This window comes from Carlito syrichta, unplaced genomic scaffold (genome assembly GCF_000164805.1).
Source record: "Carlito syrichta isolate Samal-C Ts95f unplaced genomic scaffold, Tarsius_syrichta-2.0.1 Scaffold309717, whole genome shotgun sequence".
Lineage (NCBI taxonomy): Eukaryota > Metazoa > Chordata > Mammalia > Primates > Tarsiidae > Carlito > Carlito syrichta.
Window position 1 is genome coordinate 206,053 of NW_007253813.1, and position 26,879 is coordinate 232,931.

At 41.2% G+C, this 26,879-nt stretch overlaps 1 protein-coding gene across 3 annotated transcripts in view; it reads left to right on the forward strand.

The window, feature by feature from the left end:
• Positions 1-26,879, forward strand: part of IMMT (inner membrane mitochondrial protein) — a 53,053-nt gene that overhangs the window by 18,934 nt on the left and 7,240 nt on the right. The window contains exons 4-11 of one of the 3 annotated variants that reach the window (XM_008067582.1): positions 3,542-3,653; positions 5,486-5,623; positions 5,950-6,045; positions 8,841-8,977; positions 12,326-12,429; positions 13,610-13,745; positions 20,719-20,848; positions 26,503-26,517. In XM_008067582.1, the coding sequence (XP_008065773.1) occupies positions 3,542-3,653; positions 5,486-5,623; positions 5,950-6,045; positions 8,841-8,977; positions 12,326-12,429; positions 13,610-13,745; positions 20,719-20,848; positions 26,503-26,517 (868 nt within the window). The remainder of the gene's footprint in view (positions 1-3,541; positions 3,654-5,485; positions 5,624-5,949; positions 6,046-8,840; positions 8,978-12,325; positions 12,430-13,609; positions 13,746-20,718; positions 20,849-26,502; positions 26,518-26,879) is intronic. The other 2 variants (XM_008067584.1, XM_008067583.1) reach the window with 2 other exon arrangements.

The window sequence follows — 26,879 nt, forward strand, 5'->3', positions numbered from 1 at the left end:
AAAGGTAGTACCAAGCTGTCAGGTGTAGCTAGGCTAGCCTTCTTGGATTCTTCTTCAAAGGTTGCCCATATTTTGCTATCTATCTTATTTTCTTTAATCTTCTCGCATTACCACTATCCCCACACCTATTTTGATTTTTATCACTTTATGTCCAAATTATCTTCTGAACCAGGCCTGTTGCCTTCACCACACGCATAATCGCTCCCGTTTTTCTCTTAGTCTTACTCCTTAGATCTGTCCTTCTAACAGAATCTAGGTCATCCTCTTAGCGATACCAGAGAATCTTCCAAAAGAAGTCTATCATGTGTTCATAATTCCATGATACCACTTAGTAGACAGTGCCGAGTGTTTAAAAGATAGAAGACCAGCAATCTCTGATTAAAAACTAGAGAGAGACCTTAGAGATTGTTTTGCGATCTCTGAATAAGGACAGTCAAGAGAGGAGTGGTTGAATGTTAGCCTAGGAACCAGCCACTGTGTTCATTTCTGTAGTTCATGGTCTTTGCTAGTTCTTGGGTTGTCGTTCCATACCCTTAGCAATCTGGTACTTATTTACCTTTGCGGCTTTCTCTCTGAATGGCCCTGCACATAAATCCTTATTTAGCACTATGCCATTTTGCCCTTTCAGATTTGTCTTGTGCTTTCCATTCACCCATGGGTTCAATAAATGTCAGTCAAGTGATTGTTTTTTTTTTTTTTTGAGTTGGAGTCTCACTCTGTCACCCAGACTGGAGTGCAGTGGCATGCTCACAGCCACCCCAGTATCGACCTTCTGGGCTCAGGTGATCCTTCCACCCCAGCCTTCCAAGTAACCAGAACTACAGGTGCACGCTACCACACCTGGCTAATTTTTATATGTATTGTAGAGATGAGGTCTCGCCAGGATACCCAGGCAGTCTCTAACCCATGGGCTCAGGCATTCCTCTCATCTCGACCTCCCAAAGTGCTGGGATTATAGGCTTGAGCCACCGCACCCGGCCAAATTTTTTCACTTCTGAATTACAATGGCAGTGTTTTTATTTTTTTGCCATTTGTTCAGCATCTCTACTGTTGTACATTGTTACCAACATGTTGCTATTTTATGGTGACTTCTTTAGTGCCAACGTAGTTACACATAGGCAGTAAGTATTGAGAGAATATATACTACCTTTGCATAAAATCTTTTTGATAGACATGGAATAAGACCTGCCTAAGTGGACACGGATGTTATGACCCTGGCTGAACTTAATATCCTAAAGCTGCCATTTCTCTCAAATATATATATTTCTCTTAAATATATATACATTTGCAAGAAATGAAATTGTTATGGTGTATGTGTTACACGAATATACAAATCTAGTAGGAATTCAAATGGATTTTTCTAGAAGATGGGAAGCTAGCCAGTATGATTTTAAAGTTCATATGAAAGAATTAATGATGTGAGATAGTCAAGAACATTTTGAGGCCAGGCGTGGTGGCTCATGCCTGTAATCCTAGCACTTTGGGAGGCCGAGACGAGAGGATTGCCTGAGCCCAGTATTCAAGACCAGTCTGGACAACTTGGCGAGACCTCTTCTCTACGATAAATTTTTTAAAACACTAGCCAGGTGTGGTGGTACATGCCTGTAGTTCCAGCTACTTAGAAGGCTGAGGTGGAAGGATTACCTGAGTCCAGCAGGTGGAGGCTGCGGTGGCCATGAGTGTGCCACTGCACTCTAGCCTGGGCAAAGGAGTGAGACTTCGACTTAAAAAATGGGAAGGGGATGGTGTGAGGTCAGAGGATACTTGCTTTTCCAGATACTGACTTTGTTATAATGATACTTTAATAAAATAAGGTTTTGATACAGAAAATAAATTAGAGGAAGAAGACAACTGAATTTGAAAATAGATCACACATATGTGTTTATGGTAAGAGTATGAGTTGCTAGAACCTTAAGTGAAAGTGTTAATGTCTGTTAAAAATATGCGAACCCTTGAGCCCAGCAGTTCCTCTTCTAGGAAAGTGTCCCACAGGTCTAACACTATGGCCTTTTTCAGTTATTTGGACAGGGATGTTGATTGCTTCATAGATTGTAGAGGCAAAACAAAACGGGATAGTTTATAGAGGAGAAGCTGACCCAATTATGGGATATCCTTACATGACGATATTATGCAACTAAAAAGAATTTCTTGACCTGAGAGAATGTCCATGATATATTATTGTTCAATGAAAAAAAGCAAGTACGTGGTAATTTACTTACATGAAACATTGTGTGTGTGTGTGTGTGTATTCTAGCTTTTACTGAGGAATGGAAGGATAGATTAGAGGCTGTTAGTGGCTACCTGACAGAGCTGAAAGGGAAAGGAGCAGTGAAGAGGCAAAGTAAAACCACTGATCTAGTAATATCTTGGCATTATTTTGCTTGTTATAGCAAACTGACAAAGTTGATTGGCAGTGACAAAATTCAGAACCATCTCTCAAGTTTAAGCAGTCATCTTACGGATATGAGTCCTACTACCACATTAGGGCAAAAAGTGGGACAACATAGGTGGAAATAAAAATAAAAGTAATTTTCTCTGGCATATCATCTGGATGCCCTCATTTTGTTTTTGTTTTTTGTGGGGTTTTTTTGAGTTGGAGTCTCACTCTGTTGTCCATGCTGGAGTGCAGTGGCATGCTCACAGCCACCGCAGCCTCGACCTGCTGGGCTCAGGTGATCCTTCCACTTCATCCTTCCAGTAGCTGAAACCACAGGAATGCACCACTGTGCCTAGCTAATTTTTCTTGATTTACTGTAGAGACAAGGTCTCACCAGGTTGCTCAGGCTGGTCTTGAATCCCTGGGCTCAGGCAGTCCTCTCGCCTTGGCCTCCCAAAGTGCTGAGATTACAGGCGTGAGCCTTTACGTCTGGCCTGAAGGCCCTCTTAAGTGTAATAGTGCCTTAAACTTAAGGCAGGCAGTAATTGGGAAAGAGGAAAGTGAACATTACTAATTGATCTTCTATCTTAGTGTGTAGTTGCATGAATCCTGGAGATCAAAGAAACAAAAAACAGTTTTTAGTTTTACTTAGAGCCTCTTTTTTCTGTTTGTAAGGTTTGTGTGTGTGTGTGTGTGTGTGTGTGTGTGTGTGTGTTTTTGTAGAAATAAGGAGTGCTAGTGAGAGTTAACAACATAAGTAGGCTGCACGTAGGTGAAGTTTGGGCTTCTGACTCTACTTAGAACTTCTATTAATCATTTGCTTCTAATTGGTATATACCAAAGACACCATCATGTGATTTAGGAAGGAAGTGACAATAGCCTTCTCAGAATTTTATGTTTAAAAGGAATGGTGTTTAACAGGAAGATCTTATATCATGGACTTTATTGGTTGCTCTGAGAGAAGCCTTTGTGTCTATTAAAATGTGTCATTTAGAATGAAATTTTTGGTGGTTTCTCTTAACTGTGGCTAACAACATATGCCATAAAGTGTTGATAACTTCATATTAAAAGCCTAAAAGACTTTGTAAATACTGCAGATTACTCTATGCTGCCTTTTTAAAAATAGTATTGTATCTGAAATGTTAAATGTTTTTTATTTCCAAGATTCAGTCGGGTCCTCTAAAAATCTCTAGTATATCAGAGGTGATGAAAGAATCTAAACAGCCTGCCTCACAACTCCAAAAACAAAAGGGAGATACTTCAGCTTCAGTAACAGGTACTTCTATTTAGAACTATTATTTTAAAGTTACAGGTAAATGAATTGTTTTAACATATTTGTACCCACGGTCAAGAAGAGGCCCCCCATACTCCATGAAAGAACAGACTCTTCTTGTCTCCAGTTCTCACCTTGGGGAAGGAGATTCTTACCATATAATTTTGGCTTTCATTATAGGGCTTGAGTGGGACAGGGAATTGGGCTTTATTGTGAACAGCTACTAACTGAGGGTACTAGCAAGAAGTGTCTTGCCTGCAGCAGACTTTCTTTTACATGTATTTCCCTTCTACTTTTCTTTTTTTTTACTGTTAGCCTTTTCCCCTCTTTGAATTTTAAGGTTTAGTATCTTTTTCTACCTGTTCTCTAATTCTTCTCTCTTCTTTCTTAGTAATGAAAGTGTCTTATTCTAGTTCCCGCAGATTTTTTTTTTTTTTTTTTTTTTTGCTTTCAGAATTTACCAGTCATTCTACCCAAATTTACAGCACTTGCCTGCCTAACTCTGACCTGTTTGGTATACATTTGAACGTCTTATATTTCTGTTATTTCTGTTCTTGATTAAATCATCTGACTTTTCTTTCAGCAGATATTCACTGAGTCTGTTAGGCACGGGGGATATGGAAATTACCAAAATAGTTTTTCGAAATCTCAGCTAATATTCCTTAGTGGGATGAGAGAGAGAAATCATGTAAAAATAAACAAGTAAAATATATAGGATGTTAGGCAGTATAGGAGGGAATATTGCAATTTTTATGGTGTGCGTAAGGAAAGCCTCTCTTGGAAGAGGTCATCTAGCAGAGACTAGAAAGTGATAAGGGGGTAAGTCATGTAAAAGGATGCTGGGGAAAAGCATTCCAGGCTGCAGGATCAGCTGTTGCAAATGCTCTTCAAGCAAGGGGCTGATGAGGCAGGAATAAATTGAGTCATAGGAGAAAGAAGCAAATGCAGTCAGGGAGGAGCAGAAAGGATACTGTGGCAGTCCCTGGGCAGCCATTGTAAGAACTTGGCTTTGTATTCTGAGTGGAACAGGAAGAGGATGCTGAGCCAGGGCATTGATATCTGACTTTTATTTTTATAGGATCGCTCTGGCTGTTGCACAGAGATAAAGGACCTAGGGCAGGAGCAGGGAGATCAGTTAATGGGTTTCTTTGGGTGATAATCCAGCTTCATCTAATTGTTTTGTATCAATTTTGTTGCTTCCTCACCTCCCTTGTATCTCTGAACTATTTGTTTTTCTCTTCCATCAACACTTTGGCTTGTAATTTGCTAGCTCTTGATTTTTTTTTTTTAAGCTTTCATTTTTAAAAACTGAATTCTGTTCTTCTTCACTAAGTTATTGTCTTCACTGTGAACTTCCTTTGTGTTTGGAATTGTATCTTGTTCCTGTTCATACCTTTTCTTTAATCTCTACCATTCTTCAAAGCAATTAAAATATTCTTTAGTTGCTTTCTTTCATCTGTTTGCTTCATTACAGGTTCTTCCCTTTGCCACTCTTTTTCCATAGTATGTAAATGTCCACTTCTTGTGGGTTAAGATTTGGTACTATTACTAGAAGCCTTGCCTGAGAATAACGATGGTTAGAATGATGGTTAGAATGCAGGTGGATGCAGACAAGACTTCTTTCTCTTAGTCTTCCCAAACCATTGTCTATTTTGTGTGAGTTTGTATATGCAGCAGATGGTGGGTGTCCGTTTGTGTGTTATTCAAACGTGTGGCACTACATGTGTTCGTGTCTTTAAGGAATCAGATGTGAAGTGGGTGGGAGTAGTAATTTCCTGTATGTTTCTCTGTTAACCCAGGGAAGTATAAATACCATGAGTAACATATATTTATAGCACCTACAGAGGCAGCTCAAATTATTTCTGCGGCAGGTGATACGCTCACGGTCCCAGCCCCTGCAGTTCAGCATGAGGAATCTATAAAAACTGGTCACCCTGAAATTGGTGAAGGAAAACCCACGCCTGCACTTTCAGGTAGTTTAATTATTTATATTTATTCTTTTATATGTGATATGCGCATCAGCACTATCATGCCTAGACAGCACCCAGACACTGCAGAAGTACGCATTAATACTAGGTTTAAGTCTTCAGACTTGCTCGGGAAACTTTTAAAATTTAAGCGTCCAAATAAATCCTTGAAAACACAGAGGCTAACAGCTGATTCCTGTTTGAATTCTTACCACAGAAATACCCTCTATGGACATAATTGGCAAATACAAAGAGTGGTGTTTTTTTATCCCTATTAGCTGTGAAAGTTTTTTGCTGAAATTTGATTTCCTCTTATTTGCTTTTGCTGCAAGAGGACGCCCCCTCGTCTTCCATCAGGGAGCGGCCACCTGAAGAAGTCGCAGCTCGCCTAGCGCAACAAGAGAAACGGGAACAAATTGAGATTGAGTGTATGTAAATCAAACAGCTTCTTAAGGATTCTGGGTGATCACCTCTCTGTTGCTCTCCTCTTAAACTGTTAGCATACGTTTGTCATCTACCAACTAGTTGTGGTTTCTTTTGTTTTTAGCAGCATAGCTCTATTCATCCAATTCATTTCATCCAAACTTCTTTTACTCAGGTGACAAAGGGCTATTCTTAGTGTAGATTTGGAGAAAATTATAAATGTGTACTTTGGCCATTAGACTCTGGTGTGGCCATGTGCTCTTTGAGCTTTGGCTGTCGCTGTGCTTCCTGGCTTTGGCCCCCTCCCCTCCTTGGGGAGGTGAATCTTTTCTTTCTCTCTCTCTAATTTACTTTTAAATAAACTATGTTTAGTTAGTGCTGAAGATTCTTTATACTCTGAGAAACAGAAATTGGTTATTTATGTTTTAGCAGCTTGCCTGTGAGTCTTTCATTTTTATTTTTTGAGTCGAGTCTCACTCTTTTGCCTGCACTTTTTTGCGAGAACTTGCTGTTACAAAAAATAAAAAAATTATCTGGCCATGGTGGTGTGCTCCTGTAGTCCCAGCTACTTGGAAGACGAGGTGGAAGGACCACCTGAGCCCAGCAGGTCGAGGCTGCAGTAGTCAGGAGCATGCCACTGCACTACAACCTGGGTGACAGAGTGAGACCCTGACTCCAAAGCAAAACAAAAAAGAGCAGAAGGGACAGAATGAGCATAAGCACAGATGTTGGGCATTAGTTTGGCTACTCAGATTTGTGGGTTTTGTTATTGTCTTGTATTTTTCTGAGTTGGTGGCCATAAATGACTTCTAAATAAGTAAAATATTTCTATCCTTTTTTTTCCATGTCTTAGTTTTTCCTGAATTATTTACTGCTTCAAACAGAGGTTACTTTTTTTTGTGAGTTGAGGGCTCATTCTTCTGTGTCCCAGGCTTGAGTGCAGTGGTACAATCATGGCTCACCACAGCCTTAACCTTCTGGGCTCAGACAATCCTTTGGCTTCAGCCTTCTGAGTTGCCGGGACTACATTTTTAGTAGAGATTAGGTCTTGCTAGGATTTGCTTATGCTGTTCTTGACTCTTGATCTCCAGCAATCCTCCTGCCTTGGCCTCCCAAAGTGCTGAAATTACAGGCATGAGCTACCATGCCCAGACCAAGAATACTTTTTTCTTTTACTCATTTCATATTTTTCTTCACTTTTTACCTTTTTTTCCATATGGTCATCCGGAATTAAGTTATGAATTTAAAATGAAGATATCTGCCGTTTAACTGTTCTTTTTTTGTCTCCTTTCGTCTATCTTTCATTTCGGGCTAAGTGAACATTTTCAGGGTTTTATGGCACCTCTTAGTTTTCTCCCAGACTTGACTTTACAAATGCATGCATGTGTAATTTTTATCAGGGATCAGAGCTCCAAAGAGGGCTTGAAATAGCAGGTGGCTCCTAGCAGCCTGCTTTCTGTGGTCTCTATGAAGGAGTTCACTGCCACCTGCTGTTGGACGTCCAGTGTTAGCTCAAACATGCGGTGGGATCCACATACCCCTTTGCCTCCCTTGCTTCTTTGTATCCCCTACTCTTAGTTTCCCTTCAGTCTCACATTAATTACTTGGCATTTTCTCATTGTTAGTTTCTCCATTTTATTGCAGAGGTATGTGTGGTTCATCAGGTTTCCTGTGCTCATTACTAGCTATGCTTCTTTTGCTCAAAGTCACTTTCTGCTTTATTTTACCTGCCAAATATATGTTTTACTTTTCTGGTCATCTCTGATATCAGTTATTATTAAATTAGCGTTCTCACTAGCCTTTTTTCTTTAGATGACCACTTTTCCATTTTAACTTACTATCTAAAACGATTCCTTGTTTTACTCTTTGGTATTCCTGAAACAGCATATAGAAATGTGATCTATGGTGGTAGCCGCTTGGACCAATGATGTCTGCTATTTCTTGAACCCTTTTGTGGAAAAGCAAGCAGCCTTTGCTTTGTTTTGCGTATTTTCTTGTCTTTTGCTTTCTCTTATCTGTCTTTTTATATCCTGGTGATATAAGTATTTTGCTGTATTTCTTCTTGCTGAAGGTATAAAATGGGCACCTCTTTCTCCCTGTGGGACAATGTGATTGTTATTTAAAATGTAAAAAGCTGATGATTTTCCTGATTGTACAACCTCTAATAGGTAAAAGGGGAGCATAGTGTCTGAAACCTTGTTCCTTCCACTTGAAATACACTAGCTTTCTTTAAATGATTTTTTTAAATCATTTTTTATTTTGAAAAATTTAATTATACATAAAAGTAAAAACAGTGTAGTTGATAGATTGATCAACTAGATTTTATCATTATTATTTTTTCTATTTTTAGTTGGCTGGAGTGCAGTGGCATGATCATGATTCACTGCAGTGTTGAACTCCTGGCTCAGGAGATCCTTCTGCCTCAGCCTCCCAAGTAGCTGGGACTACAGGTGCACACCACCATACCACATTACAATCATTATTTTATTTTTGTAGAGACAAAGTCTCACTAAGTTGCCCAGGCTGGTCTCAAACTCCTGGGCTCAAGTGATCCTTGTGCGTTGGCCTCTCAAAGTGCTTAGATTATAGGCGTGAGCCACTTGCACCTAGCCTATTATCAATATTTTACCATACTTTAAAGTGAAACTTTGGTTCCCTAAATTTGAGTCTTGTGTGCATTTTGTTGTTCCCTTTTATGTATTTTGGAAAATTCAGCAGAAGACAGTAGGAGAAGATGAATAGTTTCAAGTCCTTTATGGGGAAGGAGTTTGTTTTTAACTGTATTTTTTTTTTTTTCCAGCTCTAGCTAGGAGCTTAGAAGATGCTTTGAGCCAAACTGCTGGTATCACTTTGCAGGCTATTGCAGCTCAGAATGCTGCAGTCCAGGCCGTCAATGCACACTCCAGCATATTGAAGACAGCTATGGACAATGCTGAGGTGAGCCGGGGAATTAGGTGTAATCATTTAGTGGACTGATCTTTCCTCATGCCATGGGCTTTCTCTCACTGAACAAAGACACACTAGAGTAATTATCTTTAAAAAGCAAACACTTCTAATGTTTTTTTTTTTAAGTTGGAGTCTCACTCTGTCGCCCAGGCTAGAATGCAGTGGCACGCTCACTACCACTGCAGCCTTGACCTGCTGGGCTCCAGCGATCCTCCTGCCTCAGCCATCCAAGTAGCTGGAACTATAGGCTCACGCTAACATGCCTGGCTAATTTTTCTTGGTTTATTGTAGAGACGAAGTCTCATCAAGTTGCCCAGGCTGGTCTCGAACGCCTGGGTCCAGGCGGTCCTCTTACCTCGGCCTCCCAAAATGTTGGGATTACAGATGTAAGCCACCACGCCCTACTCACTTCTAATTTTTTTAAAGTGGATTTTATATACAGTGCTTTATTTCCTCTCATAGCCCTGCTGCAGTATAAGAATTAGGCTAGATTGCTTTGATATCTTCATAGTACTTAGCTATGCTTGTTCTTTGCCAAATATTTTATTAGATGAACTTTTCATTTTGAGATATTTTCAGATTGACAGGCAGTTATACGAAATAATATGGAGAGATCCCATGTTCCCTCAAACACTGGCTATTTTAAGTGTTTATGCTGATTATTTAGCTTCTGTTCAATACTTCAAATAATACAGTTATAATGTTGAATTTGAAATGTAATACTGAGACTCAATGAATTACCTTTATAATTATATTAAGTTACTCAGTAAATAAAATGTCTTTACTTGGTACCAAGTCATTTAAAGAGTAAAGTAGGCCAGGAGCTGTGACTCACCTTTAATTCCAGTACTTTGGGAGTCCAAGGTGAGAGGATTACTTGAGGCTGGATGTTTGAGACCAGCTTGAGCAACATAGCAAGACCTCATCTCTACAAAAAATAAGAAAATTAGCTGGGTGTTGTAGTATGCACCTGTGGTTCCAGCTATTCAGGAGGCTGAGATGGAAGGATCATCTGAGCCTAGGAGTTTGAGGCTGCAGTGAGCTGTGATTGTGTCACTGAGTCCAGCCTACATGACAGAGTGCGAACCCCGACTCAAAAACCGAGCAAGCAACCAAAGTACACTGAGTTGTGGTCCTGGAGGTGCACAAGAACATATTAAATTAGTTTGAAGTAAAATACTTTTTACTCCTGAGCCCAGGAGTTTGAGGCTGCAGTGAGCTGCGATTGTGCCACTGAGTCCAGCCTACGTGACAGAGTGCGACCCCGACTCAAAAACCAAGCAAGCAAACCAAAGTACACTGAGTTGCGGCCCTGGAGGTGCACAAGAACATATTAAATTAGTTTGAAGTAAAATACTTTTTACCTAGAGTGACAACTAAATTGTTTCAATAATTATGTTTCAGAACTTCCAAAGGAGGGCTATTACTGCACATCTGGTAGATGACTGCTGTCTCAGGTGTCTCTGGGCGTGGATGCCCAACTTGCATCTTACCTCATTAGAAATATAAGTAGCTCTGCCGCTTTGGAAGGAGAAGTCAGCAAAAGTAACAAACTGCCTTGACCTCCCAGGCTTAGGCAATCTTTCTGCCTCAGTCTCCCAAGTAGTTAGAACTACAAGTGTGTGCCACCGTGACTGGCTAATTTTTTGATTTTTTTTTTTTTTTTTTTTGTAGACACAGGGTCTCACTGTATTGCCCAGGCTGGTCTTGAACTCCTGGGCTCAAGCAATTCTCCCGCCTCAGCGTCCCAAAACACTGGAATTTTATGTGCAAGCCACCACGCCCGGCTTCAGTGTACTTTGAAGATAAGGCATAAGGTGGCTTAGCTCCATACTTACATATAACACATTCAGTTTAAACTATATACATGTGGAAAAAGAAGACAGAAAATTGTTTTAAATAGTTAAAAATAATTTAAGATAGTTCAGACAGTTCCCTGTAATATTCTGTTCATTGTATACGAGGACACCAAAAAAACCCGGATTTTATTTATAAAAAATTTTGTGTTCTTATATGTTTAAGCTTCAGTCACCTTCAAAATATTCTCCATTTGGTGCAATACAGCTATTGAGACACGTTTTCCACTGATCAAAACAGTTTCTGAACTCATCAATTTTGATGCATTTGAATGGTTCTGCCATTTTTTGTTTTACCTTTTTCACTTCTGCAATACGTTTTTCTTTGAGGACTTTTTTCATCCAGGGAAACAAAAAAAAAGTTGTTCAGGGCAAGATGGGTGAATAGGGAGGGTGGAGCACAGGAGTCCTGATGGTTTTGCTCAAAAACTGCTAGTAATAGCACATTGTGGGCAGGTGTGTTGTCATCGCAGAAAAACCAGTCACCTATTTGTCACAACTCGGGACATTTCTTCTACAACGCAACCTTTCACAACAGCATTAGCTGGTGAACTGATCTCAATGTGTTCCTGGAATACTACCTAGTGGGGGAAGCTTATCTTCTAAGATGCCTTCCAAAAGACAATTCCAGTTATTTGAGGGTTCTCCTTGTATATAATGCAGATTGTGGGAAGAATAGAAGCCATGAGTTGTCTAGGCCCTTAGTGTTCTGGATTCCTTTGGCACCCTTAATAGTGTGAATATTTTGCTGTACTGAGTATGATTACAGTGTTAAGAGGGTTTTTCTTTTTCTTGGTATTGTATGTCCCTAAATATGAGCCAACCCTGCTCAAAGTAGTGACAAGCAGTTCCATAGCTTGAGAAAAAACACATTGGACCTGCCTACAGAATTTTTCAAGGGAAATTAAGAAAAAAAATACACAGATCTGCCAGATGTGGTAATCCCAGTGCTTTGGAAGTCCAAAGTGTGAGAATCACTTGAGCCTACAAGTTTTAGACCAGCCTGGGAAAGTAGCAAGCCCTCATCTCTACAAAAAAATTAAAAATTAGCTGGGTGTAGTGGCATCTGCCTATAGTGCCAACTACCTAGGAGGCTGTGGGAGGATCGCTTGAGCCCAGGAATTAGAGACTCTGGTGATCTGTGATTGTGCCAGTGGACTTTAGCTTGGACAACAGAGTGAGACCCTGACTCAAAAGAAAAAACAGAACAAGAAGTGCTTATGTGCACTGAACACAATGTTTTGTTTTTTTTAAACAACTGTGGAACTGTGGAAAGATGTTGATGGGAGACGGATCATGGACTTCTTTGTACCAAAGATTTGGAGCCTGAGATTAAGAGTTTCTACTCTGGAGAAAAATTGTATATAAGTTTTTTTTTACCTTTGACTTTAATGTCACACATCTCTGCCTTTAATCTTGTTGGCCTATCCTGTGATGGTAATAGTAGTTTTTTGTGTTTATATAATTAACATTTTTTGTCTAGATTGCAGGTGAGAAGAAGTCCGCTCAGTGGCGCACAGTGGAGGGTGCGTTGAAGGAACGCAGAAAGGCAGTGGATGAAGCTGCCGATGCCCTTCTCAAAGCCAAGTAATTACTCGTGGACTTTAATAAGTAATTAGGGCCCCCTAGTGACTTTCTTTGGGCTGGATTTTCTTCGTACTGTCTTTATAGACTGGAGAGGAGACAGAGAAACCCTTCCCTCCCTCCTCCAGCTGCATTTAGTCTGAATTGGTATCAGGTGCAAAATGAGAGGCAAAATAAAATATAATTAGGCCAAAAGTAAATTTTGCAGAAGCTTATATAAAGGATCTTATATAAAAATCAGCTGTGCTTTGGATTAGGTGATTGATATCTGCAGATTTACTGCTATAATTTGTTATAATTTCAATATTTTTGCTGGAACAGTTGGGGCAGTTTTATCAGAATTTAGGAAGTAAGTCGCAATCTATTTGCCTTAACTACCAAAGTAGTGAATATATAATAGGGTAGTTTTAGGCCACCTTTACCTTGATTCCTGGAAGTCGGCTAAAACTAGGATCAAGCAAGCAAACCCAGATCAACCTCTAATGATGGAAACTTATATTTAACTAAAGTTTCTCATCAATAGCATGGGATAGTTATTTGTCATTCTAAATTTTGCAGTCTTTTACAAAGTATTATTGATAAAGAAAGTCTTCCAATAAAACCAGTTTATCTTTTAGGAGATTTAAGACATTTTGTTCACATCTCTGGATCATACGTCAGGGCTCTCTGAGTTCTGTGTTTCGTGGTGGGTAGACTATAGTCTACCCAGATTCCGAGACATTCTGAATCGTGAAGGCTGTCGCAATCTGGTGATTTATCTGTTCACTGAGTTACTTGGCCTTCTCCCTTGACTTTGCCTTCCTCTGGTCTCTCATTTGTAAGGGAGTCAGCCTAATCCTTGCCAGAGCTGCTATCTATTGAATACTCATGATAGAGCAGGCACGGTGCCAGGTATTTTTCATGAATTACTTTCAGTCTTTACACAAGAGCAGGCAGCAAATGAGCCTCCCCATATACCACACTGTCTCTCTGGTTCATTTTGGTGAGTCTAGCTTCTGACCAAGGTGTTTCCAGTTGTTGGTGGAAAAAGTTCTCTATCTATTGTCTACACAAAGGCATTGAATAATTTTTTTGAAGCTGTATTTCTTTTATAGACTTTTAACAATTGCATATTGTACTGACTTTAAAACTAAAAAGGTTGGCAAGGAATTATACTAAATCTTTTTGTTTTGTTGGTTTCCAGAGAAGGGTTAGAGAAGATGAAAAGTGTGATTGAAAATGCGAAGAAAAAAGAGGTCGCTGGGGCCAAGCCGCATATAGCTGCTGCAGAGAGTAAGCTTCATAACATGATAGTGGACCTGGATGACGTAGTCAAAAAGGTGGGGTTCTTAGGCCTTTTTTTTTTATTATTATAAAGATGTGAGGTACAATTCAGGACAAGGTTAGGTATGCAAATGTTGATTATGCAGGTACTCTTGTTGATGGGGTATGCTCATCCCACCCTAGCAGTTTCCCTCAACTGCCAATCCCACCTCCCCCTCCCCTGACAGTTTCCCACTACTGCCAATCCCTTTCTTATAGTATTATAATTGGTCAAGGTCCGCTTATGAGTGAGAACATATGGTACTCTGTTCTTTGTTTCTGATAGATCACTGAATGACTCTAAATCCATCCAAGTTGCTGCGGAGTCCATACATTTGTCCTTCTTTATGGCTACATAATATTCCATTGTGTATATGTCCCACATTTTTTTTTTATCCAGTCCAGCTTCGATGGGCAGGATGGTATTTTCCATGTTTTTGCTGTTGTGAATAGAGCGGCAACAGGCATACGTGTGCAGGTATCTTTTTTGTAGAATGATTTGAGTTCCTCCAGGTTATTCCCAATAGGGGAATTGCTGGGTCATATGGAAGGTCAATTTCTAGTTCATTCAGAAATCGCCACACTCTTCCCAAGAGGTTGCACTAGTTTGCATTCCCACCAGCAATGTAGAAGCATTCCTTTTTTCTCTGCATCCTTGCCGGCATCTGTTTATTTTATTAATGATGGCCATCTTACTGGGGTTAGGTGGTATCTCAGTGTGGTTTTGATTTGCATTTCTCTGATGTTTTCTGATGATGAGTGAGGCTGAGCACTTTTGGTATGTCTGTTGCTGCCCGTACATCTTCTTTTGAGAAGTGTCTATTCATGTCTTTTGCCCAAAGTGTCTATTCATGTCTTTTGCCCACTTTCTTTCTTTTTTTTTTTGAGTTGGAGTCTCACTCTGCTACCCAAGCTGGAATGCAGTGGCACACTCACAGCCACTCCAGTATCGACCTGCTGGGCTTCAGCGATCCTTCCACCTCAGCCTTCCAAGTAGCTGGAACTACAGGTGTGCGCCACCATGCCCAGCTAATTTTTGATTTATTGTAGAGACGATGTCTCGCCAAGTTGTCCAGGCTGGTCTAGAACCCATGGGCTTAGGCAATCCACTCACCTAGGCCTTCCAGAGTGCTGGGATTATAGACTGAGCAACCAAGCCCGGCTTTTGCCCAATTTTTAATGGGGCTCTTTTTTTCCTTTTGACACATTTGAATTCCTTGTAGACCTAGATGTTTGGCCTTTGTCAGATATACAGTTGGCAGATATTTTTTCCTATTCTGTGGGCTGTCTCCCTGTTCTCTAGATGGTTTCTTTTGCTTTGTAGAAGCACATTAATTTGACGAGGTCCTACTTGTCTGTCTTATTTCTTAAGGTATGGGCATTTAGAGTTCTGAATAGGAATTGGTTGCCAGTTCCAATTTCCATAAGGGTGTCTCCTGTGTTTTCTAAGATTCTTATAGTTTGTGGTTTTACATTTAGGACTTTGATCCATTTAGATTTGACTTTTGTGTGTGGTGATAGGTAGGGGTCCTGTTTCAATCTCTGCATGTGATCAGCCAGTTTCCCCAGCACCATTTACTGAATAGGTTCTCCTCTCCCCAGTGGTTGTTGGAGGCTTTGTCAAAGATGAGTTGGTTGAGAAATTGAGGCTTTGCTTCTGGAATCTCTATCCTGTTCCTTTGGTCTATGTGCCTGTTCTTTTACCAATACCAGGTTGTTTTGATTACTGTAGCCTTATAATAAAGTTTGAAGTCTGGAAGCGTGATACCTCCTGCTTTGTTTCTTTTGCTAAGGATTGTTTTGGCTTTTCATGGTCGTTTATGTTTCCATATGAGTTTCTGTATTGTCATTTCCAGGTCTGAGAAGAATGATGTTGGTAACTTATGAGTATTGCATTGAATCTGTATATTGCCTTTGGAAGGATGGACATTTTAACAATGTTGATTCTTTCTATCCATGAGCATGGAACATCTTTCCATTTGTTTGTGTCTTCTTGGATTTCTTTGAACAGTGTTTTGTAGTTTTCATCGTAAAGGTCTTTCACTTCTCTGGTTAGGAAGATGCCGAGGTATTTCATTTTTTATGTGGGTATTCTGAATGGGATTGTGCTTTTTATTTGGGTAGACTCTGCCTGCTTGTTGTTGGTGTATAGGAATGCAACTGTCTTTTTTTTGCCCATTTATTTTGTACCCTGAGACTTTGCCAAAGTCCTTTATCAGTGCAAGCAGGTCTTTGACAGATTCTCTTGGATTTTCAAAGTATAGGATCATATCATCAGCAAAGAGGGATAACTTGACTTCCTCTTTTCCTGTTTGGATACCCCTGATTTCCTTCTCTTGTCTAATTACCCAAGCTAGGACTTCCAAGATATTGAACAAGAGGGGTGAAAGTGGGCAGCCTTGTCTTGTTTCAGTTTTTAGGGGATATGTTTCCAGTTTCTGTCCTTTTAGCAATATGTTAGCAGTGGGTTTATCGTAAATGGCACTTAATATTTTGAGGTATGTTCCTTCTATACCTAGGTGTTTGAGGGTTTTTATCAAGAAGGGATGCTGAATTTTATCAAAAGCTTTTTCTACATCTAATGAGATAATCATGTGGTTCTTGTTTTTATATCTGTTGATGTATTTAATTATGTTTATGGTCTTGCGGATGTTGAACCAGCCCTGCACCCTGGGGATGAAGCCTACTTCTATCCTATCCAGCCAAGGGCAGCAGATCATTGGGTCATGGTTTCTTATCCAGTTTGCCATTCTGTGTCTTTTCAGTGTTCCATTTAGTCCATTCACATTCAAGCTGATTATTGAAATGTGATTGTTTATCCCTGTCATGAGGTTCTTATAGTTTTTTTGTTTGTTTTCTTTTGACTTTGGAGTTGATGTTTGTGTGTGTTTTCAAGTTTCTTGTTGTACTGTATTCTCTGTTGATTCTCTGCTCTGCTGTTCCCTTGGGAAGGGTGTAGTGATTCTTTTTTTTCTTCTGTGCTTAATACCTTTTTAAGTGTCTCCATGGAGCTGGTCTGGATGCTACATAATCTCTTAGGGATTGGATGTCTGGGAAGGATTTTAATTCTCCAGCACTGATGAAGCTGAGCTTGGCTGGACAGGAAACTCTTGGTTGAAATTGTTTATTTTTGAGAACTTTAAATATAGGGCTGAGTCTCATTCACTCTTTCCATCCATCCCCTAATCCCAACTGGAATAACAATAATAACTTGCTTGTAGTGTTTCTGCCAATAGGTCTGCTGCTATTCTGATTGGTTTTCCCCAGTAGGTAATCTGACCTTTCTCTCTTACTGCCTTTGGGATTTTTTTCTTTTGTGCCTACTTTGTGTAGGTGAATTACTATGTTTCTAGGGGTTGGCCTTCTCATTTACTGTCCCGTGGGGTTTCTCTGAATCTCTTGTGCTTGGCTGGTCACATCTCTGGTGAGAAGGGGAACGTTTTCTTGGATTACCTTCTGGAAAACATGTTCCAAGTTGTTCTCCATTTCCCTTTCTTCTTCTGGGATACCAGTCAGGCGTAGGTTCGGCCTCTTGAGATAATCACACATCTCTTGTAGGCTTTGTTCTTTCTTTCTGAGTCTTTCTATGTTTTTTACAGATCAGGTTAACTCCATATTCTGGTCTTCAAATTCTGAGATTCTTTCTTCAGCTAGATTAATTCTGCTTTCCATGCTTGTCATCTTGTTATTTCCTGGATGAAATTTTTTATTGCCAATATCTCTGTTACAAGTTCTTTCAGTGTTGCATCTTGTCTTTCTTGAGTCTCATTCACTCTTTCCATCCATACCTTAATCCTTGCCATATTCTGGGGCCGGTCATTGGTGACTTCCATTGTTTGGGCACCAAGATCTGGTTTTTCAGGAGTTTTGTCTTTAGTACACTTGAAATTGCCTGTGGTCTTCCTTTGATCTCTCCTCATTTGTCACAGATATCTTGTTTTTCTCTTTAGTTCTGTTATTCAGTGTTAGTGGGAGAGGCTTTCCCTTCTAATGTTTGCTCACTCCTCTATTCTTCCTTGATCTGGGCTCTGGATTTGTTCTGTGTTGAAATAAGATGGTGAATGGGAAACTTTGCTGTCTCTTGTAGTTTTTGAAATTCAAATAAAGTAGGGGATGGGTGCTAGGATTTAGAAACTACTTCCAAATTACAATGTTCACTTATTGTGGTTTGTATTCCCTGAGACCCACTCCCCACCACCATTCTATATGACGATGCAAAGGAGAGACCAATGCAAAAAACAATTGAACCCACAGACATACACACACACCCCCCAAAACAAACTGGAATAACAACAAAGTGAAACAAAACAAACAACAACAACAAAAAGCCAGGAAATATAAACACACACACACGCCTAGCACAAAGTGAATAGAGAAGACAGACAGACAGGGGAGGGAAGGGAAGGAATTCAGGTTGAACCCTCACAAATATATTGACACACACCTTAAACTATAAAAAATGAAAATAAATACCCCAGAAGAACAAAAGAGCAAAAACAACAACAAAATTGAAAGATGAACACTCAAATCAATCACATATACACATAAACTGAACATGACAAATAAAAGAAGAAAGAAACAGAAAAAGAAAAGAAAAAATTTGGGGTGGGGGGATGCAGATCAGACCCTCACATACACATTCATGCACAAGGAAAAATATTTTAAAATTGATGAACTAACAAACAGTCAAAAATTTTTAAAAATTTTTTTAAAAATTGAAAATTAAAAAAAAAAAACCTGCCCTCATGTGACAGGCTCTGTAATTGTTCCTCTAATCAGGTCTCTCCTGCAGAGCCACCTCTTTCACTCTCCTCAGTGTTCGAAGCAGAGAAAGAGGAGGGGCAGGGGAGGTGGGTGGGGCTGCAGGCCTCCCTTCCCACTCTCGCATGGCCAGGGAGATCTCCTCCGGTGGGGAGGTGCGGGATTGTCTCTTCCCTGGTATGTACTCATGGGGAGGGTGCCCCAGCCAGGCCTATCCTGGAATGGTGTTCTCCTACTGTGACTGACGTCCAGGCTACACCTGGATTTGTCCGTCTCAGTTGTGACCCAGCTGTGTGGGTCTGATGTTCAGAGGATTGCTGGGGAGGAGGGGGTTTGGGTCAGTCCCGGACTCACCACTGATATCTTTGGAGTCCTTCCCTATCCTTTTCTGGCCACACCCTTTGTCCTGTGGCTGGATCAGGTTAGGGAGTGGGGGAGCCTGAACTCAGCACTTATCGGGTCACTCTGAAGTTTGTGCTCTCAGGATATTCCCTCTGGGTCATGATCAGTCTCTTGAGTAGTTGATTCGCCAGTCACAGAGATTGGGTCTGTTCTTCTGTGGTGAGGAAGTCGGAGCACTTTTCTGCCCCGCCTTCAAGATGGTGGTGGGGTGCCTCTCCTGTCCTCTTCTGTGGTACTTTGCCCCGGACTCCCTCCACAGCCCCTGCTGCCAGTGCCCTGCCAGGCGCTGAAGTGCTGAGGCAATCCAGGAGCCAGTGGTCTCTCTCCTGATGTAATGGTGAGGGAAAGCCTGGGGTGATAGTTTCTCCTGGCCACTTTTTCAAAGGAAAACTTTTGTCAGTTTAAAAAAAAGTGGCTCTCAGCTTCTGTGACCTGGGAAAAGCCAAGAACGAAGCAGAGAAGCTGTAGCACCAGCTGTTGTACCAGGGGCCTGCCCCCTTGGTCACAAACCCCCACTTAGGCAGTTTCCCCCAGCTTTGTCTTCCCAGGAAGGGTTTGTTGATTTAAAAAAAAAAAAAAGAAAGAAAAGAAAATGGCGCTGGTCTTCTGTGTCCTAGGAATCGCTAGGGTCCAAGCCCAGCAGCTGTGGCACCATCCACTGCACCAGGAGAGCCCTGGCCGCTAGCTCCATAGCCCTTACTCAGTTAGCCACTCACACACCCACTTGCTCACCAACATGTACACAAAATTTTCCATACATTCACTCACACTGGGACTCGCATAGTCTGACTGGCTCGGCCGCCATCTTCCCGACCTCCCACCCCCTTTTTTAAGATTTAGAGTCTCACTCTGTTGCCCAGGCTGGAATGCAGTGGCACGCTCCCAGCCACTGCAGGCTCAACCTGCTGGGGTCAGGCGATCCTTCTGCCTCAGCCTTCCAAGTATCCAGACCTACAGGCACACGCCACTACGCCTGGCTAATTTTTTATTTATTGTAGAGACAAGGTCTCTCATTATGTTGCCCGGGCTGGTCTTAAACCCGTGGGCTCAGGCAATCCTGTCACCTCAGCCTCCAAAGTGCTGGGGTTGCAGACTTGAGCCACTGTGCCTGCCCAGTTGTTCTTGCTTTCAAAAATTTGTTTTGGGGCTGTGCATAGTGGCTCACACTTGTAATCCCAGCAGTTAGGAAGGCTGAGGCAAATGATTGCTTGAGACCAGGCGTTCGAGACTAGCCTGGGAAGCATAGCAATGCCCCATCTCTACAAAAAAAAATAGCCACGTGTGATGGCACAGCCTGTATTCCTAGCTACCTGAGAGCTGAGTTGGGATGATCACTCAAGCCCAGGAATTTGAGGCTGCAGTGAGCCTTGATTTCACCACTGCACTCCAACCTGGGTGACAGCAAGACCCTGTCTCTTAAAAAAAAAAGTGCCTTGAGTATCAAGTGGATTGTTGAGTATACTTTTGTTGATACCTTTTATAATGAGTAACATTTTTGATCATGCTTATTGTCATCTAAAGAAATTTCCATTTTGTGGCACATCTTTCATCTGCTTGTGTGATCTGCATGAGTTGTTTCCCATGACCCAGAGAAAGAGAGAAAGGGTCTCAATAAGATGGAAAAGGGCCTTTCTGTGGCATTGAATAGGAATCAGAAGGAAATAAAGACAAGGCTTATGTTTGCTTTCTGAGCTTCAGATTTCTGCATATGTGCTGTTTATATTTTCCCAATAAAATATGAATAAGTGAAGGAATATGTTTCTGTTTTTTGGAACGTTTCTGGTACTTCTTGTTTGGTTTAATCATATGCCCCTTGTATTTGCTCAGGTCCAAGCAGCTCAGTCTGAGGCTAAGGTTGTGTCTCAGTATCACGAACTGGTGGTCCAAGCCCGGGATGACTTTAAACGAGAGCTGGACAGTATTACTCCCGAAGTCCTTCCTGGGTGGAAAGGGATGAGTAAGTACAGCTAAAGCGGTGGCACTTCTTTTGATTTTTAACAGCGGATCTGCTCGTCTAACTTGCTTCGTCTCCATCCTTCTGATCCAGGCACGTGCCTCTCTTTATGTGCGGTACATTGTTTCCCCCTGTAGCTATAGCCGTGGCGAACATGAGTTTCAGCCAGTTTTAAATTCTAGAATCCATCACTTCGTTCTGATCTCTGCTACTCAAAAAAATTTTTTTAGAATTCAAGTGAATGAGAGTCATAGTATAACCTTGACTCTATTAAGGTATATTATGTATGTAAATATATATGGAAGTTTTCAAAAACCTTGGTAATTCAAAAGTATTTGTAATTATTTAAAACATGCCTTTGAATATTTTGAATACCCTTAAATTATTTAAAACATACCTTATGACTGAACACCATTTTTCTTTTTTGAGTTGGAGTCTCCCTTACGGGTGTGAACTATTGCCCAGCCACACAATGTTTTGAAAATTCAGCTAGGGGCCCTGGATTGAGAAGGAAACCAACTGTCTGGCTATCCACTTGCAAAATCTCAGACTGCAGGGAACTTCATTGAAGCAGTTACATAGTATAACTGTAGGGAGTGGTCTCATTTCCTTGACATGCTGTGAAAGTACTAAGAATCAGAGATTGCCAGTCTCCACAAAATTAAATTATTGTTTAAATGCTAGTGTCTGTTAGAAACTGAACTTCTCATGTCATAGGCCTCTCTGGACTGAAGGTGTCAGGTTTGCATTCTAGAACCATGGCTGGTCTAAGGCAATAAAGACCAGTGCAGACATTCCATCTGCATATGGCCAACCAGGGAGATTTAATGGCAAGAAACAGAGTTAAGCCTCTCAAACAATGATTCAGACATTTAGTTTCTTGAATGCACTTTACTCGAGAGTGTTATCAGGCTTTTTTTTTTAATTTTGTGGAGATGGGGTCTTCTTGTGTTGCCCAGGTTGTTTTTAAATTCCTGGCCTCAAGTGATCCTCCTGCCTCAGCCTCCCAAAGTGCTGGAATTATAGGTGTTAGCTGCCATGTCTGGCCCTAGACTATTGTCAAAGAAAAAAGTAAGCAGGGGATGGTGGCTCACGCCTGTAATCTCAGCACTTTGGAAGGCAGAGGCAAGAGGAATGCACTCCAATGAGACTCTGACTCCAAAAAAATAGAAAACAGTAAAAGAAGGATTTTTAAAAATTAATTTATTTTTGAGTTGGAGTCTCATTCTGACACCCAAGCTGGAGTGCAGTGGTGTGCTCACAGCCACTGCAGCCTCGACTACTACCTGCCTTCCAAGTAGCTGGAAGAACTATAGGCACTCTCCACCACGCCTGGCTTATTTTTTGATTTCTTGCAGAGACAGGGTCTCACCAAGTTGCCCAGGCTGGTGTCGAACCCCTGAGCTCAGGCAGTCCTCTCACCTCAGCCTCCCAAAGTGCTGGGATTATAGGCATGAGCCACTGTGCCCGGCAAAAGTAGGATTTATGAGAGCGATGATAAAGCGGAGAAACACACACACAGGGTTTAGTCTGGGAATAGTGAATCTTGTGAATCTTGTTTGGACATCGTTCTTTAAGCTGAATAGCTACCATCTAACAAAAGGGTTTGTGGACAATTTATCCTTGAGCAGAGTAAACTTGCACTGCATCCGCACCTCATCAGAATTTCTTAAGGGCTGTGCTTCTTTGAAGGCACAACGGAGATGGATGTAATCAGAGACCTTCTGACCCTTTTCCTTCACAAGTCACTTACCTTAGTTTGTCTTATTGAAGCTTTATTCACTGGTTTGTGTTTGTTGTGTCTTGTTCTATTAAATGTAAGCTCCTTGGCATAAATATGACATTGGAAGAAAGTGTTAAATGGTTCTCAACCCAAACTTTTTTTCCCCGCAAAGACCATTTATTTGGAGACATTTTTGTTTGTCACAGCTGAAGGGTGCTACTCTCAGGTAGTGGGTAGAGGTCAGAGATGACGCTCAGCATCCCACTACAGTCCATGGAGCGGCCCCTCACCCACAGAGTGTATCTGGCCTAGAGCGTTAGTGGTACCAATGTATCATGTGGAAAGTGAAAGTCTCCTGCAGTGTAATCACTCATCGTTTCAGCAATCTCTATTTAAATTTGTATCAATTCTCATCTCTACAATAAATCAAAAAATTAGCCGGGCGTGGTAGCGCGCGCCTGTAGTTCCAGCTACTCGGAAGGCTGAGGCGGAAGGATCACCAGAGCCCAGCAGGCAAGGCTGCAGTGGCCAGGAGCGGCCACTGACTGCACTCCAGTCTGAGCGACAGAGTGAGACTCCAACTCAAAACAAAAACAAAAAACAAATCTGTATCAATTTTTATTTAGCATATACATTTATGATACAAAGTTTGAAAGGTACAAATGGCATTTGGTGAAGTTTCCCTTCCACCCCTGACCACAGCCACATGGTTTTTCTTTCTGGGGGCATCTGGTATTACTGATTTCTTGTGTACTCCTGGAGGTAGTTACTTCTCTATGATTACTGTAGCCCTCAGTAGACACCCTCACCTCTGAATCAAACATCCTTGACACCTATACCAAACTTGTTAGTAGTGGTTTGCGCTATTAGTTATTTTGCTCTTATTATTCTTTTTTCTTTTTTTTATTTTTTGAATTGGAGTCTCACTCTGTCACCCAGACTGGAGTGCAGTGGCCGCTCCCAGCCACCACAGCCTCGACCTGCCGGGCTCTGGCAATCCTTTCACCTCAGCCTTCTGAGTAGCTGGAATTACAGGCATGCACTACCATGCCCGGCTAATTTTTTGATTTATTGTAGAGATGAGGTCTTGCCAAGTTGCCCAGGTGGGTCTCAAACCCACGGGCTTAGGCAATCCACTCACCTCAGTCTCCCAAAGCGTGAGATTTTTGTGCCTGGCACTGTGTTCTAAGCACTTCACTTGTCTTAACTTAAAGTTCACAACAGCCTTATGAAGTAAGCTTTGTTATTGTCCTCATTGTACAGATGAGAAAACCAAGAAGTTAGGTAATCTGCCCAAGGTTGTGGTAGAGCCAGAATTTCATTCTTACCTCGCTTTTGTTCTCTGGCCTAATTGGTTTGTACCAGTAGCATGGGACTCCCTTTTGGCCTTTTGAGAAAAGAAGCAATGTCCTTGTAACAAGGAGGAAAATTCATTTTTATGAGATTGAGAGCATAGATTTGAGTGCAGGGCAGAGAAGCTGGTTAAAAGCTGCTGGACTCATAAGCGGACCTTGAACAATCACCATCACACTGTAAGAAAGGAATTGGCAGTAGTGGGAAACTGCCAGGGGAGGGAGGGGCACACCTCATCAGCAAGGGTACCTGCATAATGAGCATGTGTATACCTAACCCTGAATTGTACCCCACATCTTTAAAATGAAGAAAAAAAGCTGCTGGACTGCTCTGAGAATGAAGTGAGATGTGCCAGCCAGTATGTGTGCTGGGGCACTGCAAATGAAGACTAGGAGGAAAGACCCTAGGAAGCCATCATTTAGCAACTGGTTTGTTGAACTGTAACTTAACAGTACTTGAAGTTGAAGGCATCTGTACTTCCTGATCCAGCGTTTGAGCTTCAGGTATATGTTCAAGAGGAGTCATACAAAAACGCATTGGGTACTGTTTGTAAGAGCAAAACAAGTGGGAACAGGTACGTGTCCCTCACATACGGCAGTGCAAAGGAATGAACTAGAACTATAGCTCTCAAACCTAAATGTTAAGAAGAACGAGGGAGTTTGTCATCAGGGAAACTTGAGCTTGTGATCCTGGCTTGCAGTCTTCAAGCTTGACTCAAATACACTCTCTTCTGTTATTAAAAAAGAAAAAAGAAGAACAAAAACTTGTAGAAGTACGCATAGGAGACCACTTACATGCAGTTTAAGAGCAAATAAATGATATATTGTTTAAGGATGTTTATCTATGTCAAGTATAAAACAGCGCAGGAATGATAAGCCTCACATTCAGAGCAGACACCTGTGTGGGGGAAAGAAAGAGGTAGGAACTCCTGGGCGGGTTGCCAGGCTTGAAGAATGAGGGGCAAGCTGTGGATTGTCAGTAGTCCCAGGCATGCCTATCTCCTTGATTGCTTATAGGCTATAGTGTATAGAGCTGTATTGTATATGCCATATTAGCACTGATGTATCATCTCACCTTGTGCAACTTTGGCATGTTTTCTGTAACACTGGGACAGATCCCTCTTTGACTGAACTCCAGAATGAGCAGCTGACTTTCAGAGCCCTTTTGGATGGAAAATACCTGTTTTTGAACTTGTGGAATCAAAGGGCCATTAAGAAGCTCAGGATATTGCACACCCAGGGTGCCAAACCACTCATACTAAGAGGTGGGAGCTGAGAAGGGCAATAGTTCCCCTCTCCTATCAAGTGTCAGTACTCTGACACTTGGGATTTTGGTGGGGAGCATCTTTCAATGATTCAGAATTTTATTTTTTTCTTCCTTAACCCTCAAGACTGGCAGTCATAGTTCTTTGTTTAATTTGCATGGGTCACATGTTAATTTAATGTGAGTTCATTGTTTAAAAATTTTCACAGAAAAAATATTAATTTCTTAAGTATTTGAAATGTTAGGAGAGGCTTGGTACTGAGAACAGAGAGTAAAGACTGTGACTTAATGAACTACTCTGTGAACTGATGTGAATGGAAGGGGTAAAAGACAGTTACAGTTTCTGTGAAAGACCTAAGTAGACTGCCTTGATGAAATAATAGCAAAAACATAGAACCAACCATGCTGCCCATCGAAAGATGACTAGACAAAAAAAGTGTAAGCCAGGCTCGGTGGCTCAGCCTGTAACCCGCGCCTTGAAAGGCTGAGATGAGTGGATGGCCTAGCCCGCGGGTTCGAGACCCGCCTGGGCAACTTGGCGAGACCTCATCTCTACAATAAATCAAAAAATTAGCTGGGCGTGGTAGTGCCCACCTGTAATTCCGGCTACTCGGAAGGCTGAGGTGGAAGGATCGCCGGAGCCCAGCAGGCGAGGCTGCAGTGGCCGGGAGCGGCCACTGCACTCCAGTCTGGGCGACAGAGTGAGACTCCAACTCAAAAAAAAAAAAAAGTGTACATACACACGATGGAATATTATGTAGCCATAAAGAAGGACAAAAATAGCAACTTTGTAGCAACTTGGATGGACTTAGAGTCTATAATACTGAGTGATCTATTACAGAAACACAGAACTGAGTACCACATGTTCTCACTCATAAGTGGACCCTGAACAATTATCATAATACTGTGAGAAAGGGATTGGTAATAGTGGGAAACTGCCTTATCAATAAGGGTACCTCATCTCAAACCGGGTGAAGTGGGAACCAAAGTGAGACCCAAATTTTACTTACATAATGACCATTTGTATACCTCACCCTGAATTGTACCCCACATCTTTAAAATTTAAAAAAAAAAAAAAGATAAGTCCCTTAAAGCCAAAGTACTTTTAATGTTAGTGATTCTCTTATTTTGTTAGGATTTAACTTGATTTATACTGTTTTATAATCCCTGCAAATTTTGGGAAATAAGCATATTAAAATGTGCTTCTCCTGGCACTAGTTTCTGGATCCTTGTTTCTTTTTGGATGTTCCTGTTTAATGATCAATAACTGAAATGTGTGCATTCTTTTTTTCAAACTGTTCTTCGTTTTCCTTTGTAGGTGTTTCTGACCTAGGTGAGTCTAACATATATTTTATGTTTAAAAGCTTTGTTTTGAGTCTTCAAAGACTGAAATCTTTTTGTTAGGCCTATGATTCTTATGCTAATCCATCTAAGTAGTAGAAGTAGAATTATTTTGCATGTGATACATCTGAACTAGATATTTTTGGCATCCATGTGCTCTTTGGAACAAAAACATTTCATGAAGTGATTGGAACCCTGTAGCTGTGAGGTATGTGTGTATAATATGGATTTTTTTAAAGAAAGAACTTATTACTTATTAGAATTTCACCCGTTAAACGGTAGGAGGAAGGCTAACGAGCTTCCACGGACCATCACCCAACTTCACAGTTACCAGTCCATGGCCAGGCCCATCTG